The 17,167-nt window shown below is 34.3% G+C and overlaps 1 protein-coding gene across 1 annotated transcript in view; it reads right to left on the bottom strand.

The window, feature by feature from the left end:
* LOC124363000 overlaps positions 1-14,238 on the bottom strand; it is a 30,048-nt gene extending 15,810 nt beyond the window's left edge. Inside the window, exons 1-5 of the mRNA XM_046818040.1 lie at positions 13,900-14,238; positions 5,759-7,414; positions 5,114-5,290; positions 2,923-3,006; positions 52-134 (exon numbers count right to left, since the gene is read on the bottom strand). Of these exons, the coding sequence (XP_046673996.1) occupies positions 52-134; positions 2,923-3,006; positions 5,114-5,290; positions 5,759-7,414; positions 13,900-13,902 (2,003 nt within the window). The 5' untranslated portion in view covers positions 13,903-14,238. The remainder of the gene's footprint in view (positions 1-51; positions 135-2,922; positions 3,007-5,113; positions 5,291-5,758; positions 7,415-13,899) is intronic.
* Positions 14,239-17,167: the final 2,929 nt, after the last annotated feature.

Raw genomic sequence — 17,167 nt, 5'->3', positions numbered from 1 at the left:
GGAGTGTTTGAATAACTAACTCTATAGTAACAGTGTACCAAAAAAACAGACCTGTCTTCTGCACTATCGTTCTTCAATGTTTGGATCTCTGGGGCCAGATCACTTCCTTGGACAAGGCGCTTAAAATTATTTTTCTGAAACATGGAACGATAAATGTTATTTAATTAAAAGTGACTGTTAAATTTGTAACAATATGAGACCTATGAGAAATATATTGAATGAATCTCTGTTGAGAAGTTTATTTAAGATCTCTATTATTTTTTATTATAAAAATATGATACAGTAAAAATTACAACATTCTGTTTTAATAAAAATCTACAATGAAAACATTTGAGTCTTTGTAATTGATTATTCAATTAGAACAATATTTATCTATATTATATTCAGACAATATTAAAATCAAACAAATGAACAAAGTAGAATGATAATATTTTAACTTTAATTCATAACTATTCACAACCAATTTATAAAATCATTTCAGAGGGTTTAAAAATTAAATTGATATATTTTTCTGCATAGTATTTTTTACAAATTAATACTCTTTGTACAAATAATGGCTTTATATAAGGGGGGACTCAAGATTGCTTCACAATTTTGAAAGACAAACATTAAAATTGTGCCCAGTAGTTGTTTTTCAAGATTGAAGAACACATTTATGAGGTCTTAAAGCTCAATAATTTACATTCACTCCTAAAATTTATAGTGGTGCTTCAATCAGGTTGATACATTTATATTTTACACCAAAGAAATTAAAGAACCAGCGGATAAAATGAAGTGGTTCCTACTAGGCAGATAGCCTTTGGTTACCAAAATGAAATGGTCTTCACTAGGGGGATAACCATTGAATACCAGAATGAAGTCGTCTTCACTAGATGTATCATTGCTAATTATTAATTAGCAAAATGAAGCGGTCTTATTAGGTGGATAACAATTGATTACCACAGAGGTTCAAAAACATCAAGTTGAAAAGAAATCAACCACTAAAACTGTACAGATAAAACATTTTTATCTGTGGGTGTATTTCATGGTTGGTTTCTTCTAATAGCGACAATCCCGACATTCTTATCTATAATACTCTACTGCTTGAGGTACCAATTAGAAATGCTTAACATTGTAGCAGTTAATGGACTGAACAGCTAAGGGTGGGTGACATGGACGTTGCATTTACATTAGGTGCTTCATTATTCAGTACACCTTTATGTCAGTTTATTGGCTGAGCATTAGAGAAGCGTATCACTCGAGGGACTGAAAAAATTTAATTTATATATGTACAATATCTCAAGCACAAACTTGAAATTTAGCATGAAGCTTCATTTAGGCAACATTGAGTTCGATAATGCTGCATGTCACTCCATGGGATTTGGCAAATCGTTAGCAAATACTTTTACATTAGTCTTATGGGTAATCATGATGGCAATGAGAAAGTAGCAGAATAAATAAACTTGTAAAGAAACTGAGTACAATAATATTAGGTTTTTTTTAACATCTGATCTTTTCTCATAGAGTAAAAGGAAAATAATAAGAGTAGAAATCAATGCTAAAGGTCGATAACAGGATTTGATTTCAGCGGTCATGCGCTGTAATTCCTTCCCTAGCTTACCCGAGCTATATTATTTTAACAATGCTATGAAACCTTACTTAACGAACAAAAATATGGCTAGATAGTCGACACGGATCGCATCTGAGAACTTTAAATTTTACATGAAATTTTATTTCTAAATAAACAAGAATAAGTTCTAAGATGGTGCATGTCCAACCATGGAATTTGGATGAGCGTCATTAAGCCTATATCACTCAATAGGCTGACAAAATTTCACTTTGTCTGCCAGGGAGATTTAAAATATCTTTTCTATATGGCTATCGATCTGTCCGCAGATATATCTCGAGAATGAAATATAGATAAGAAATCTATCTCAGCCTGTTACACAACACGTGATGTGGCATACTCGTACATTATTTAAAAGTAGTAGTGAAAGTGGCAATGAAGAAATTTAAGAAAATTATGTGACAGTCAAAGTTGGGAGTGGCAAAGGCAAGCTAAATGATCCTCATAATTTTATTTTAGTGATATATCTGGTATAAATCCAATTGGTACTAGGTAAATAAATACTTGAAATATAAGATAATAAAGTACACTTTTAACATGTTATATGATCGTTTCATATTTTTAATTGACCCTAAGCACCTACACAATGTTTTCCAGTGCAAAAGAAAAGTTAATTTGGTTATACTCAGTTATCTTGTGTTTAGGCTGAGGAATTACAATAAAAGATAGATAAGCTATAGTCTCAAGTAAGATAACATATTCTTTCCTGTCCTGCCTTTAACCTGTTCAGAACCATGTTGCAAAGTAAGTTTTAAAGTACTCTCAGGGAATCAGCAGATAAACTACAGAATAAGGAAACATTAATTTTCGTGGTAGGTACTTCTGGTTTAGCATTTCTGGCTATATAACTATATAATAAAATTAAAATAAGTCATATTTGTACCTACATTTGCACGTGCAAAAGCTAGGATCTTTTTACTGTCACTGCAATACAAATCGTCTATTAACCAATATCATAACAAAACCATACTATTTTAACGTTTAATTATTTAAACATCAATTTGGTGTGAATTAAATTAATCATATTGTTTCATAGTAAATTATAGGTATGTTTCTTGCATACCTACATTTTTATAATGATACAAACATCACAGATAAATAAAACAGATATAAACATGAGCTAAGGTACAAAAGGTAGGGTATAGTAAAATCTATTTAAGCGCTCTAGCGTGGGTCGTGTGGACAGTTGACGCAAACCTCAACTGGGCATGATGTTAAAGGTAGTAACATGAGTATCTCCCATTAGACCTGCATTGCACAGTCAGTAAATGTGGAATCGACTAAATGTTAGCCTATTTCAGGATAGACTTGATTACCATTTCACTCTTAAGTCTCAGAACTCTTGAGTCCACTGGTGGCTCCACAAAACTATTCACAGGGCGCCACTCATCGTCAGAGTTCTGCAATCAAACAATAATAAATCACTGGATACTTGTCTTAAAATCATATATCTGTAACAAGTCCACAAACAGTGAACAACAAGCTGGTGGATTTACAGTTTCAATTTTACACAGCATACTGCATAAGTAAACATATTCGATTATAAAGAAAAAGGAACACTTTTAGTAGAACTAACTGTCCCATCGGATGATCAACACTTACAAGTAAAATGTATTATATCTCTGTATTATATGAAGAGTTAGTGCTTGGTATGCGGATTCGTATTTTCTCTGAACACTTTTAATCAATTGAAATAGATGAAGACGATTACAAGACCGTACAATTTTCAGAAACTTTTAGGATTGTCTACGAACGTCTGAACTCTTTCTTTTGTTTCTGGCCATAATAAATAAAGGACACCAATAGCAAGAGTGTGAGAGGAGGATAAAGGCCTCATAAAGGCAGTTAAAGGAGGTTGCATACCTTCCTATATCGTCCATGTTAAATTATGGCTACTACTTTGATTGATCTTTTCTCAGAAAAAATTGTAAGAAAGTCTTAAAAGACAATTACGTCAATCCATCCTGTAGATTAAAAAAAAAATAATTGTATATGTCTAACTAACTAAAACAGCACATATTATAAATGTTTCAACCAGAAAGAAAAGTAGGTTTATAAATCAATAATTAACAAAAACAAATTTTCTTTTTGAGATTCACAACTCTCTTAATCTACCCTCCGCCCCCCCCCCCCCTCTGACACCAGACCCTGTACCAAGTTCAAGAAAGTATATACCTCTGAATTAGATTTTTACAATGAGCCTATCATTATTATGAGCCTTACTTTATGAGATTACCAAACATTCTATTTAATTATTAAATTTAAATTATTTGTACAGTTTTGAACAAAGGTAAAATGAGCTTGGTTTATTATTGATGGACTCTGGAATTGAATTAGCAACTGGTTTAGTATTTGTTGCACAAGAGACATTATTATTATTATGGTAGTTATCAAAACATGCAAAAATTAAATTTTACGATTAATTTATTTTTAATTTTTGAACATAAAAAAGTAAATATTTAGCAAACAAAGATTTGATTGCTTGTGTTGAACCAACTAGACTTACATATTTCTTCTTGTTTCAAACCTGTAAAGAGCAGGAGGCAATATTAAACTTATTTTAACATCTCACTTCCAATCACTATTTATAAATCTCTCTATTAATTTACAAATCTAATAACTTTTACCGTGTAAGAAAGTGTTATATTCACATAGTTGCTATTGCAAAAACAAAAAAACAGATCATAAAGTCATCACTATGACTGAAAACACCAAACTGCACACAATTAATGCAGAAAAATCAACACAAAAATTGTGGTGATGCAAGTATATAAGTAATTTTCTTTGCAATGCAGAGGTCTCCTCTCCAAAAACTGTAAATTGTAGCAGTTCAGCTGTTCAATAACAGCTGGCCGAGAGAAAAGAATAGAGCACAGCTGTTATCCGATGTTCAGTTAACATTCTAACACTTTTTATCATTAGTTGTAAGAACTACAGTTTACGATGGAAGACAAAAACTTTGATTGTTACATTTCCCACCATATGTATATAGTTTTTCACCACACATTTCCTATAACACACATAGGAAAGGTTACAAGGAAATCAGGATAACTCGTACAAACCCAATAATCACTAAAGACCACAACACACTTTTTTCAGAATAATCAGGAGAACAGACCTACACTAATAACAGAACTAGTACTTTTCGTTTTTCTTTGAACCCCTTGAATGCCATTTTATTTTAAACATATATGAACCCTCCTTATGGGTGTAATAATTGTACAAAACATTTTATAATTATAAAAAAATGTTAGTAATAAATAATAATTAATTAATATTATTAATTATTTATTATTACTTAATTAAAATAGGAGACCATCATTGGCCATTTCTGCAATATTCAATAAAAGTTTTTAGCATACCTAATGAGTGTAAATATTTTTTTAGCACTGAATATTTAAAATATCTTCCCGAGAACAAAGGGTTAATAGTCTAATACATTTTTTTTATTTCAACTTCTGAAAAAAATCAAATTTATAATAAGTAGCATAATTTATTCATAATTACCGGATCCTTTTTTGGCCTCCCTGGTTTTCTCTTCCTTGGTCTGCCTCGTCCTCTCTTAGGTGTTCCATCTTCGTTCAGTTTCACTGTAGGCTCAAGTTGAGTGTTGGGATTGGCCTGGCCTTGAATATTGACAGACTCAGTATTGCTACCTTGTGGTAATCCAGTGTCATTGCTTATCTGTTGGTATAAATAAGCATTCAAGGTGCAAATAAAATTCAAGCATGATGTTAAAAACTCCTGACACCCAATTGGGACAAGTAAGCAGTGTTGAATACATAATAGCACTAACTAGCTAGGTTTTAATGTCAACTAACTTCTTGTTGTTATGAATATTAACACTGTTGGACCTCTAGTTTTTTTTAATTACGTGGCTAGACACTTGACACAAACAATCTATTTTCCAAGGTCCTTTGGTAACTGTAATTATAACCATCCTTGTTGTTAAATAAATTTTGTTACAATACATTTTGTTACTAATTTTAAAACATTCACATGTATTATAACATAACTTGAGCATTTCCTAGCATAGTGAAAACAACATTTTCAAAAGGGGGGAAGAATATTTTTTAGTTGAGATATCACCAAGATACAATGAAAAATTTGCTTTGAAGAAATAAAAAAATGGTATTTCAAATAACTACCTACCTTATATTTTCTTGGCCGTCCCCTCTTCCTCTTTATCGTTCCATCTTTGTTGAATTCCACACCAGGACCAAGCTGAGGGTTGCCAACCTTAAGCAGGCCATTACTCATGGAAGACTCTTTACAGTTTATCTCATCTTCGCCACTTCTATGAGGTAATTCTTTGGTAACAACCTGATCGTCATTTTTGACTGACTCATTGTTGAAATCCTTAATTTGAGACACACTATTGGATGATTCCCTGCTAGCCTTGGGTTGGTCATCCTTGTTGGTAGACTCAAGCCTGCTGACTTCCCCATAGCTTTCAATACAAGCCAATTCTATTTTCGCAAACTTAATCTTCTCATGACTGTTGGAAGACTCAATTCTGCTAATCCTGATTTGGTCTTTATTAAGAGCTGGTTCTGCGTGGTGGACCTTCACATGATCACCATGCTCAATGCTGAGATCTTCAACCTGAGCCTGACTATTGGATGATTCAATGCTGCCATCTTTAAACCGGTTATAATTACTGTTGGTAGACTCAATCCTACTAACTTTATCATGAGGCGATTTAATGTTGGCAACATTAACCTCAACATCACTATTGGAGGACTTAATTCTATTATCACTGGCAAGGTCTTCATTATGATGTAACTCTATGATTGCAACCTCAGCCTGATCATCACCGTTGGAAGACTCAATTATGCCAACCTTGTCTTGGTCTTTCTTAACAGATTTGGATGATTTAATGATATCAACCTTCCTGTCATCAATAAGTGATTCTGAGCTGTTAGTTTTTACCAGGCCATCATCAGTTTTGGGTGACTTAATGCTGAACTCAATGCTATCAGCCTTCACTTGGATTTCATCATGTGATGAAAGTGACATGACGCTACTAATTTTGATTTGGCCAGCATTATAAGTTGAGTCAGTGCTACCAACCTCTGTCTTTCCATTACTACTTGATACTCGGCCTTTACTATCGATTGACTCAATGCTGCTTATTTTAATTCCATCTACACTACTGAATAATTCAGGACTGTCCACCTCTATCCTTCCATTAATACTGGATAACTCACTAGCGTCAACTTTAGACTGGTTGTCACCGTTGAGTAACGTACAACCAACCTCGACTCGCTCTTTACTACTGAGTGACTCAATGCTGGCTATTTTAATTTCATTTACATTGTTTGGTAATTCAGGACTGCCAACTTGTGTCTTTCCTTTACTATTTGATAACTTTGTGTTATCAATTTTAGATTGAGCGTAACTATTAGGAGATTCAATGTTGGTAACCCTAACTTGGTTTTTTATATTAAGTAATTCACTATCACGAGTTTTTATCTGATTAACATTGTTGGGTAACTCACTGCTATCAACGCTGTTGGATGATTTGATGCTGTCGACTTGACAATCAATGTTTGGTAACTCATTATTGTCAGTTTTGACATAATTTTCATTCCTGGATGACTCAGTGTGACTGCCAACCTGGCCATCAATATTGAGTAAATCATTACATTCAATTTTTATCTTGCTATCACTCTTCGGAACCTCGATATCTTCGTTTCTTATTGGGTTGTCAACATTGGTTAGTTCTATACTGGCAACTATTGTCTTTTCTTGGGCTTCAGAACTCTTCCAGAGAGGAATCTCTCCTATCCTGGCGACAGCTGATGTCTGTAATCAAACAAGAGATTATTTTTACCAAAAACATTGGCCAGAAGCAACTCATCCTCAACAATATGCTTGAACTAGAGTGATTTTGAGAATAACTTTCTTTTAAGCCACCTCAAAGATGTGCACGAAATACAACACTTAAGTTTGTACATGGTCGCTAAGTCAGCTTATCAAAAACTACAATTAACTTTAATAAGAAATCAAGAGCTAGGTCTTATATTTATTATTTTACAGGAGAATTTATAAGAAAATTAAGATTTTTAATTGTATACGCATCATACAAGAAATTTTATTTGTTTTGGCTACAAACACCCATTCACCCATTTAAACACAAAACATTATCCTCAATATTAAACTATTTAACTCTTACAACACCAATATTAGGCCTAAATTTGTTTAAACGCATAAGTATTGATCCACAATAGCCCACTTAGCATATATAAAAGTAACTGCATTGAATTGAATAAAGCTGAGTTTGAATTAAAAAAGAATTTAGCTGTTAAGAAGATGCTTGGAAAACTTATTGTAAATGTAATTTTGTTGTTTTTGAATAAAACTTGTAATTATTTTCTCTCACAAGAACCTGAAACTAAACCCTTCCTGAACCTACCCATCCTTAGAGTGGGCTTACGCACTATCTACTTATTTATCTTAAGAAAGCTCTTTAAAAATTCAATACTTTAATTGAAATTCACCTCAAATATTTTTTTTATAAAAAAAGGAAAAATGTTTACTTTAACCATGTTACCTAAAACTATTTAAATCCACTTTTAACAACTGTCTTTTAATTCTTTTTAAAGTAGTATACTTTCATTTCAAGAAAGAATTTTTAGGCGGTTACAAACCATTTATTGCACAACAGTTATTTAACATACAGTCGACTCTCGATAACTCGAATTTCAAGGGAACGGCTGGTTTTATTCGAGTTACGTATAGTTCGACTTAAGAATAGTTTCGAGTATATAGAGGTAATATTTCACTAAATTCGACCTACAGAGGTAAACAAAATAAAATTCGAGTTATAGAGGTACAAATAAACTATGTTTTTTATTCCCTACATCCTTTACAAAACTAATGTATGTACTGTAACTACATACATCATTTGTACTTACTGTCACACTGAAATGTATGCCTACAATTTCATACGTACATACAATTCAAATTTGAAATAATCATCTTCTGCCTAAGGCTTTTTTCAGAATTTAAGTCTATAATGTTCTCAATAACAACAACAGCAGAGAACACGTTGTCTGGTACGTCACTTGATTGTTCTAAGTAGCTACGTAAAGTGTTCACTGCGGCCTTGGCTTCTTTGGTTGTGATATCCGGTGGCTGCTCCATGCCGTCGTCATTGTCATCATCAGAGAGGAACGTCTTCACTTGTTACAGTTGCGATGATGTCTTGGTCCGATAATGATCCGTAGACTGAAACACCCTCGTCGACATTTGCAAAATCATCAAAGTCTAAATTCGGGAGCTCGTTATTTATCACGGTCCCACTCAGCTTCAGCGTTGGGAAGTCTCGGTTCTAGTTCATGGTCATTGTCACTTGGAACTTCTTGGTCCCTATCTATTGCAAACCCGCACGACTTAAAACAATTGACAACAGTTTTGTTTTGTTACACTTTTCCAGCACTTGTCAATCAACCGCATGGCTTGTAAACAGGTTGATTGAACACTCCTTTCCGTCTTCAATATCAGCCACAAATCTTCTTACAACTTCAGTTTCTGTAAAGAACTTTAAAATTCTTAATAATGCCCTGATCCAGAGGTTGTAATTTTTGATGTTGTATTTGCTGGTAAAAACTGGACCTTTACCCATTTGAGCTCAGGAATAGTGTTGTGAGTGAGCACTGCAGTTGTCAATAAATAAAATAATTTTTTCGCTTCCCCTTTGCCCATTTGCTTATCTAAACTTAAGTAACCAATCTGCAAACAACTCCGCATTCATCCATGCTTTCCCTATTTGCTGTGTAGTCAACAGGTAATGACTTTACTCCAGCAAAGCATCGAGGTTTTTTTTGATTTCCCTATCACTAGAGATTTTAACATATTCGTACCTGTCATGTTTGACGCAAGCAAAAGAGTAATTCGTTCTTTGCTGTGTTTGCCCCCGTGACATTTTTTCCTCTTTAAAACTCGTAAGTCTTATCAGGGAGACACTTAAAGAACAGAGCAGTTTCGTCAGCATTGAATACGTTTTTGGGGTCATAATCTTTAATGAGATCTGGTAATGAAGCCTTCCAATCAACTACTACGTCATCGTCTACAGCTCCACTTTCTCCACATACTTTCTTAAAAGAAATGTTGTGCCTTTTTTTTAAATTTTTCAAGCCACCCATTGCTGGCTTTAAACTCTATGCGGCCCAAAAATCTAGCAAAGTGCTCAGCTTTTTCTCTTATCAATGGGCCGCCTAGAGTAATATTTTTTTCTCTCTGCACTGTTTAAACCATTTAATCATACACTCTTCTACATCTTTAAATTCAGCATTTCTTTTCCTTTTACATTTTAAGTTACCCTTCGATAGCCCTTTGTTGAATTTCTTCTTTGTTTTTCAAGATCGTTGACAGCGTGCTGCAAGGAATGTTGAAGTCTGCGGCAATGTCTTTTTTTTTCCTCTTCCCCTTCACCCACTAACTTTATTATCTTCAACTTGTCCCCTATATTCAAAGTTTTCACTTTTCTAGTGCTCATGTTGTCACTCATACTGTACTGTAGTCACTCACATTCACTAAACGCAAAACAGGGTTAGACCGGGGGAACGAGAACGTGCCACTCTATTGACTAAATGCGTGGGAACTGACTGCACACGGCACTGACGTTTGGTAGACAGTCGGACAATTCAGCGACATGTCCAAACCTGTTCGGCTAGGTCTATGACCTAACACAGGTTCGCTGTAAACACAGCACAGCTTCGAGTTAGCGAGGGTTGATCTGAAAATTTCTAGTTGTAGAGGTAAATGTATTTAAAGACTTCGACTTATCTACTGAACTTCGAGTTATAGAGGTAATTTTTTCTATCACTTCGAGTTATTGAGGTAAAATTCGGGTGCAAAATTAATTCGAGTTACGCATGGTTTTTTTTTTTCGACTTAGGCAGGTTTTTCTCAAGGAACGGAAAAAAATTCGAGTTATCAAAGAATTTGACTTAATGAGGTTCGAGTTATCGAGAGTCGACTGTACTTTTAATTGTACAGTTTATATCTCAATTAGTCCTTTCGTGTGGGGAACCGGGGAGAATCAGGGTTTCTGGATGGAGGAAAATAACAAGCTAAAGAGGGGTAGATATAAAAGGAGGGGATAATGCGGTTGTTAATATTCATTCACATGAGAATTTGAGCAGGAAGACTAGGTCTACCAACTACATTTAAAGGTAATTAAAGTTTTTTGGTACATTTTTCTGTTTATTATTTTAGCCACAGTTTCTACAACAATGGTGAAGATCATGCATTGTTTATTATTTGTTATTTTGGTCTTGTTTGCTACTGCACAACTTATTCAATTTAAATGTGTTGTGAGTGCACCTTTAAGTACACAACTATTATTTTGTCAGTATGGACAGAAGAGACAGTGTTGTTTTATTTTTCTTCATGATGGGAATTAAAGTTCTTTGTGCACTTCCATTGTCAGACATTACCTTTATACTTAGAATAATGTGGTTAAGTGAGTTTGTAACACTGATCTTAAGAGTTAGTGATCAACCTTTTAAAGTTTTATATTTGCCTCTGATCAGTACTATCTCGAGGGATGTTTATTTATTTGTTGCCATCAGCGCAGGTTACGGTTGCACCTTTGGTGCCGGAGGTATTACAAGCTATTTCTTGATATAACTGTAAGCCTATTCTATACTAGTTCCTTTTACGAGTTTTTTTTTCAGCCTTTGTTTTCGCCGGTAGTTTAGATAACCATGAATATCGATGATTCAATTGTGGGGGTGGCCGATTATTATACTACAGTCAAAACTTACATAAATCCTTTGTATATATTATAAAACAGATTAGATATGTTGGGCTATCTATATTTTATTAGTTAAAAAATTGTTCACATGTTCAGGCTATATTTAGCTTGACAGTGGAAGTTTTAATTTAAAGTTAGAACTGAATCCTCGCCTTGAGATAAAAAGTTGAATTTTTAGCTTTATCGAAATTGATGTGCTGTTGGCTGCAGCATAAATACATCCAACACTCGAGTGATCGATGATATTGAATCATCGATATTAATGAGTAAAGAATCTTCGCTACAACTATTAAACCAGATTATGTTATATTTTAATTACATTGTATTTCAAATTACAGTATAAAAAGTAATAATGATATGGTGAATAAAAACAATCTAAGATATGTGTACTTATAAAATATAACAAACAAAACAGTATAACATTTACTTACGATTTTTTGGTTTTAGATTACTCGAAACCAGTAACAGCCGAGGCCATTTTGTGCAAGCAATTAGGCTAGGAATGGGCATATTACACTATGCAATGTTATTATGCGATATAAGTAGGTGTAGATTAGGTTACCATAAATGTGTTACTAGTAGTATCAAAGTTGAACAAAGTTACATGTCTGAACTTGAATGTTACCATTACATACTATCTTGAGGGATGATTTCCCTTTTTGGCCAGCAGTGCTGCAAAATCATACAAATTCCTAAATCGTACAACGTGGTCTGATGTTGAAGAAGTTGGACGATCTGAGGCCAGGAAAATACCAATATGAAATACCCCTGGCCATCAGTGCGGGCTTCGGTGGCGCCTTCCACCCCGCAGTTCTAGTGAAATAAGAACAACATCCCTCGAGATAGTACCCAAATTCATGCTCAGATCACATGAGCGCTTACTAAGGTTATCTTTAATTTTTTATATTTATAATACATATGTATGTATAGCCTAATAAAGAATCGTAGGTAAGGACTTTGCAGTACCGAATAATTGTTTTGTACAGTCATTGTTTCTGCCAGTGTCACTTGTCACTAAAATAAATAATTGTACTTTACAGAATTAATTTAATTTTCAACTATATTATCTGTTATGTCATGAAAACAGCTGGAAATGATTAATTATCAACATCTATAAGTAATTACAGAGATTGGTTCATATAGTAACATTTTGTCAGGCTACATGAAGGTAATAACTGAACACGTTATTTTGTAATAGCTATTGACAAACAACAGTATTTCCCGTCTCTATCGGTTATTACTCAAATACCACATATATGATTTAGCTTTGTTTAAATTAATTTGGAACAATAATGTTGGCCTGAATTACGTTATAGATTTTTAAGATTGTATTATAGTGAAGCTGTATTTTTATATGTCAAAGAAATAGCCTATATGCACTTTAGATTATAGAATACAACTAATAATACAACTTTGTTTATATACCACTAAGTTTGAGTAGCAGAATTTATAATGTAGGCCTGTGACCTAACAAGGTAAACATGTCTGAAAGCATTTAAATTGTTCTAATGATCATTCAATATTATTATCAATCACGTGTTGGACGCTTATTATATTGAAGCTAATATTTATCAAACATTTTGTTGTGCTAAGCTGTTGTTAGATTACATAGTAAAATTATTGGAGACTTCTATAACTGTACTTTGTGAAAACGATTGTGTTAGATAGGCTATCAAACCTATGGTGAACACTGCGGGTAGGGTACGATAAGCGGACCCGGTTTTTTATATTGAAGAATATATTCATCGATACCTTATATTCGCATCTCGAATCCTAGACTATCAATTGATATAAAAGTATCTACAGCCCTAAATAACAATCATATGTTTTAAATTAAAATATGAGTATATAGGAATATAGGAAAACTCATAAATAAATAAGAAATGATACAAATAATAAAGAAACCGGAACGAGATCGATCAAACAGGAAAACTCATAAATAATTATGAGCCACAATTCATGTCATAATTATTGAATTGTTTATAAATAATTATACATGCATAATTATACATTATTACGTGTATGTATAATAATGATTATTGTCCTATACACATAATCGTATATATAATAATAATAATAATAATACGATTACATATTATTTGAGTGTTTACAGCTGTTGATAGATTGAGTTAATTGTTGAAAATAATTAATAACTATCGATTGGTTATATCGATGGTTATAATTAAGTAATATCCTTTGCCAATTTCGATATAAAAAACCGGGTCCGCTTATCGTACCCTACCCGAACACTGCAAAGGACTTTATTGTTAAAAATGCACAAGACCTAAATTCAAAGTGAATTGAAATCAATGTCAACAAAGATTACTCATGTCAATAACAAAATACAAGTGTTCACAATATCAAAACACCGGCATCTTTTTATGAAAGTTAGGTTAGAATTTACAAATCCGTTATCAGACTTGTCTCATAATGTAAATTTTCAGTGACATAATTCCTAACTGAAACAATAGCAAACATATTCATTAGAAACTTAATAAAATTTGTTTAAGTTAATATTTAATATTACCATTACAGCACTAGAGAACTGAAAGAACAACTCGGCATTATGCTCGATATCACTGCCGCGATGATGATTGATAGGATCTTAGACATCATGAGCCATTATCATCATCATAACATTACATCAGTCCCTCGCTGTGATACTAATTGGTTTTAATATTGTTCTTTATACAGAAATCACACTCTTTCTGGTACGAATGAGGCTCAGCAATATAACAGACCTACGGTACGCACTATTAATACAGTATGTACTTGAATACAACACAATTCCTTCAATGTCAATGTCTTCAATAGTTCAATGTTCAATATTTGGGTACAGTCCCAGGGTGGTAGAGGAGGTGGAATAGAACAGAACAGTGTGCATTGTGCGGGTGCGTTGCATTGCTGACATCACACTGGGTGATAACGTCAGCAATCGAATAATTTATTACTAACAAAACGACGGCAACAGACAAACAAACAATTAAAAAGCCATCTAACAGTATCCACTCATTCAAAAATAAAGTCATAAATCAGTACACATAAAATATTACACATAATATACCAAAGATTATTTATTTATACTAGTCAACAATTTATTCAAGAATCAGAACCTGTTCTGTGACCTATCGAAACAGGATGTGATAGGCCTATATCAAGTATCATACTGATATAACAATAATATTATATCATTTAATGCGGTATTATTGTATTGCACTATTTTGGAATTAATGGTTTTATACCTACTTAACTTTTCAAAAAATGTGCATGGCTTAGTTATAATTGTTAATTTTTAAATCGCAAATATTGCAGCTTTTATTCTACATACGATATTACGGGTTTTCTTACACTACCTTTGTGCATTAAAAATAATCGTGCGCAGTTTTATTTATCACAAAACAGTATACGATTTATAAATAATATCCAAGAACGTAATTTTAGCAGGGTCCGTATCCGACAGTCTTTCAAGCGGAGGTCGCAGCCATTATGGAATGTGCTCGTGAGAATCTTCGTCTGCGATATAGGGGCAAGACGATTAACATTTTCACAGACAGTCAGGCAGCACTGAAGGCGCTGGATTCCTGTGCAATCAAATCCAAACTGGTTTGGGATTGCTATCAGACCGTTTCCTCCCTTGCCAGAATCAACAATGTAACCGTCTGTTGGGTTCCTGGTCATGAGGGGATTCTTGGGAACGAAAGAGCTGATGCCCTGGCCAACCAGGGCTCAGCAACAATTATGACGGGCCCTCAAACCATTCTGCGGTGTTCCAAGGTGTGAATCCTCTAGGGTTGTCTCGAAATGGATTCGCGCGGAGCATGGTAGAAGGTGGAGGTTGCATCCGGGTTTGAGAGTGAGTAGAATGGTATTACAGTCACCTTCCTCCAAGGTGGCCTCGGACCTTCTCTCATTAAACAGATCAATGTCTTCTAAGGTCATTGGTCTCATTACGGGGCATGGTCACCTGAAGAAGCATCTACACAGAGTTGGCATCCTTCAGGAGGATCCGCTCTGTGGAAGGTGTAATGAGCAGGAGGAGACTGCTGAGCACCTGCTCTTTGATTGCCCAGCAATAGCAAGAGAGCGGTATGCCATCTTTGGTAGCTTGAACAGGGGTGGCGAGTTTTCCCAGGAGGACTTGATAGGTTGTTTTCGGCGGTTTGTTGAACTGCTGAAGTTGTAGACTGGAAGTCCTCATGGTGTTTCCGGGGTGCGCAAAAGGCCCTTGAGGCTTAAGTGCATGGCAGTAGGCCGCCCCAGGGGAAAAAAAAGAAAAACAAAAAAAAAAACAAAAAAAATTTTTAGCAATTACCTCACTAATGATATATGCCTACGGACGCTTTTAAATTGTTGTTGTCACTTGTTTTAGGCCTAAAGCCGTGTGGAAAATAATCTGAGCTGCATTCTTTAGCTGAGGGAAATATAGTAGCCATAGTACTTCACGTTAACATCTAAATTGATACACATTAACGATCCGTTTGATCTCATTTTAGATATGCGCACCAAAACCGACTTCCCTTCGCCGTATCTTTGGAGCGAACGATGTCCTTTTGGTTGATTAGTTGATGAGTGTCATCTACTGGCTTTTTATTGTCTCATTCTTTGGGAGAACCTACCTAGTCAGTGATTTTCATCTGGAGGAGCCGCATTGCCGTATAGCAACGTTGGTGGCACCAGAATGTAACGGGCGCACAACAGTGCAGTTTTTGTCTTGCCAAAAACAAAACAACACAGCCGTGAGTGCGCGCCACGCAGCTCAATTCCAAGGTCGAGCAACAAGCGTGCCGTAATAAATAAGATTGTAATTTCTTTCCAGTCATATCGTACTATCGGGGCAAAAATTATTCATCTTCGAGTTTGAAGTTTTTTTCGCAATAACAATAAAACTTAAAACAAGTCCATTCATGTCACTATTCTCCTAGTTTAATTTCACCTTAGTTATGTAAGTTTCAAACCTTTCATCAAGTATTAAACGATTCTATTGTTGTTGAACTGGATAGTTTTTACCATGCATAGTGCTTCAACTTCAAGTTTTAAATCCAAGGATATTGTTATAAATAAGTTTAAAATCCTCTATGAAAAATATATTTTATGTTTATCATAAGAGGTTGTTATGTATTATGATGTATTTGTAAACACAAACAAAGTTACAGTTTTGTGTTAAAGGTACTCCTTATATTTCTTTATTTAATGATTATAATTATCGTGATTGGACATAGCAGATATCAAATGCAAAACATAATATAGGTACCCATTATTCAGCCAAAAAAGAATTTTTTTGCAAATGCAGTTTTTACAATACGTACAATGTATATTAAATTTTAAAATGTATAGCCCATTTTTGTTTAAAAATAGACATGGACTACACGGCTATAAAAGTTGCAGTTACACAGGTTTTTAATTTGGCATAAAATGCAATTCAGTAGGCTATGTGGTGACGGAGTTATACCTTCAACCAACCTGGACTTTTCTGAAAGCTCCAGTATGTGAAAATAAAAAGAATAAAGCTGGTAAAATGAACAATAGCAGAGATAAAGGGGAAACTTGATCGATAGTTTTACATAACCAAACATACTGTTTTAACTACAGTAGAACCCCTCATATCCGGCCACCACGGGACCGAGCCCCTGGCCGGATAACGATTCGGCCGGATAAACCAACCTACAGTACACAGCACTTGACGAAACAAAACAATTGTACTGTACTGTACTAACCGCACTGGAAATAATCAACGAACTGTTTACAGGTTAAACCTATTAGCTCAACTGAGGACAACACAGGAAAATGTAAACAAA

Source organism: Homalodisca vitripennis, chromosome 5 (assembly GCF_021130785.1).
Source record: "Homalodisca vitripennis isolate AUS2020 chromosome 5, UT_GWSS_2.1, whole genome shotgun sequence".
In the NCBI taxonomy this organism is placed as follows: Eukaryota; Metazoa; Arthropoda; class Insecta; order Hemiptera; family Cicadellidae; genus Homalodisca; species Homalodisca vitripennis.
This window is presented reverse-complemented; position numbering and strand designations above follow the sequence as displayed.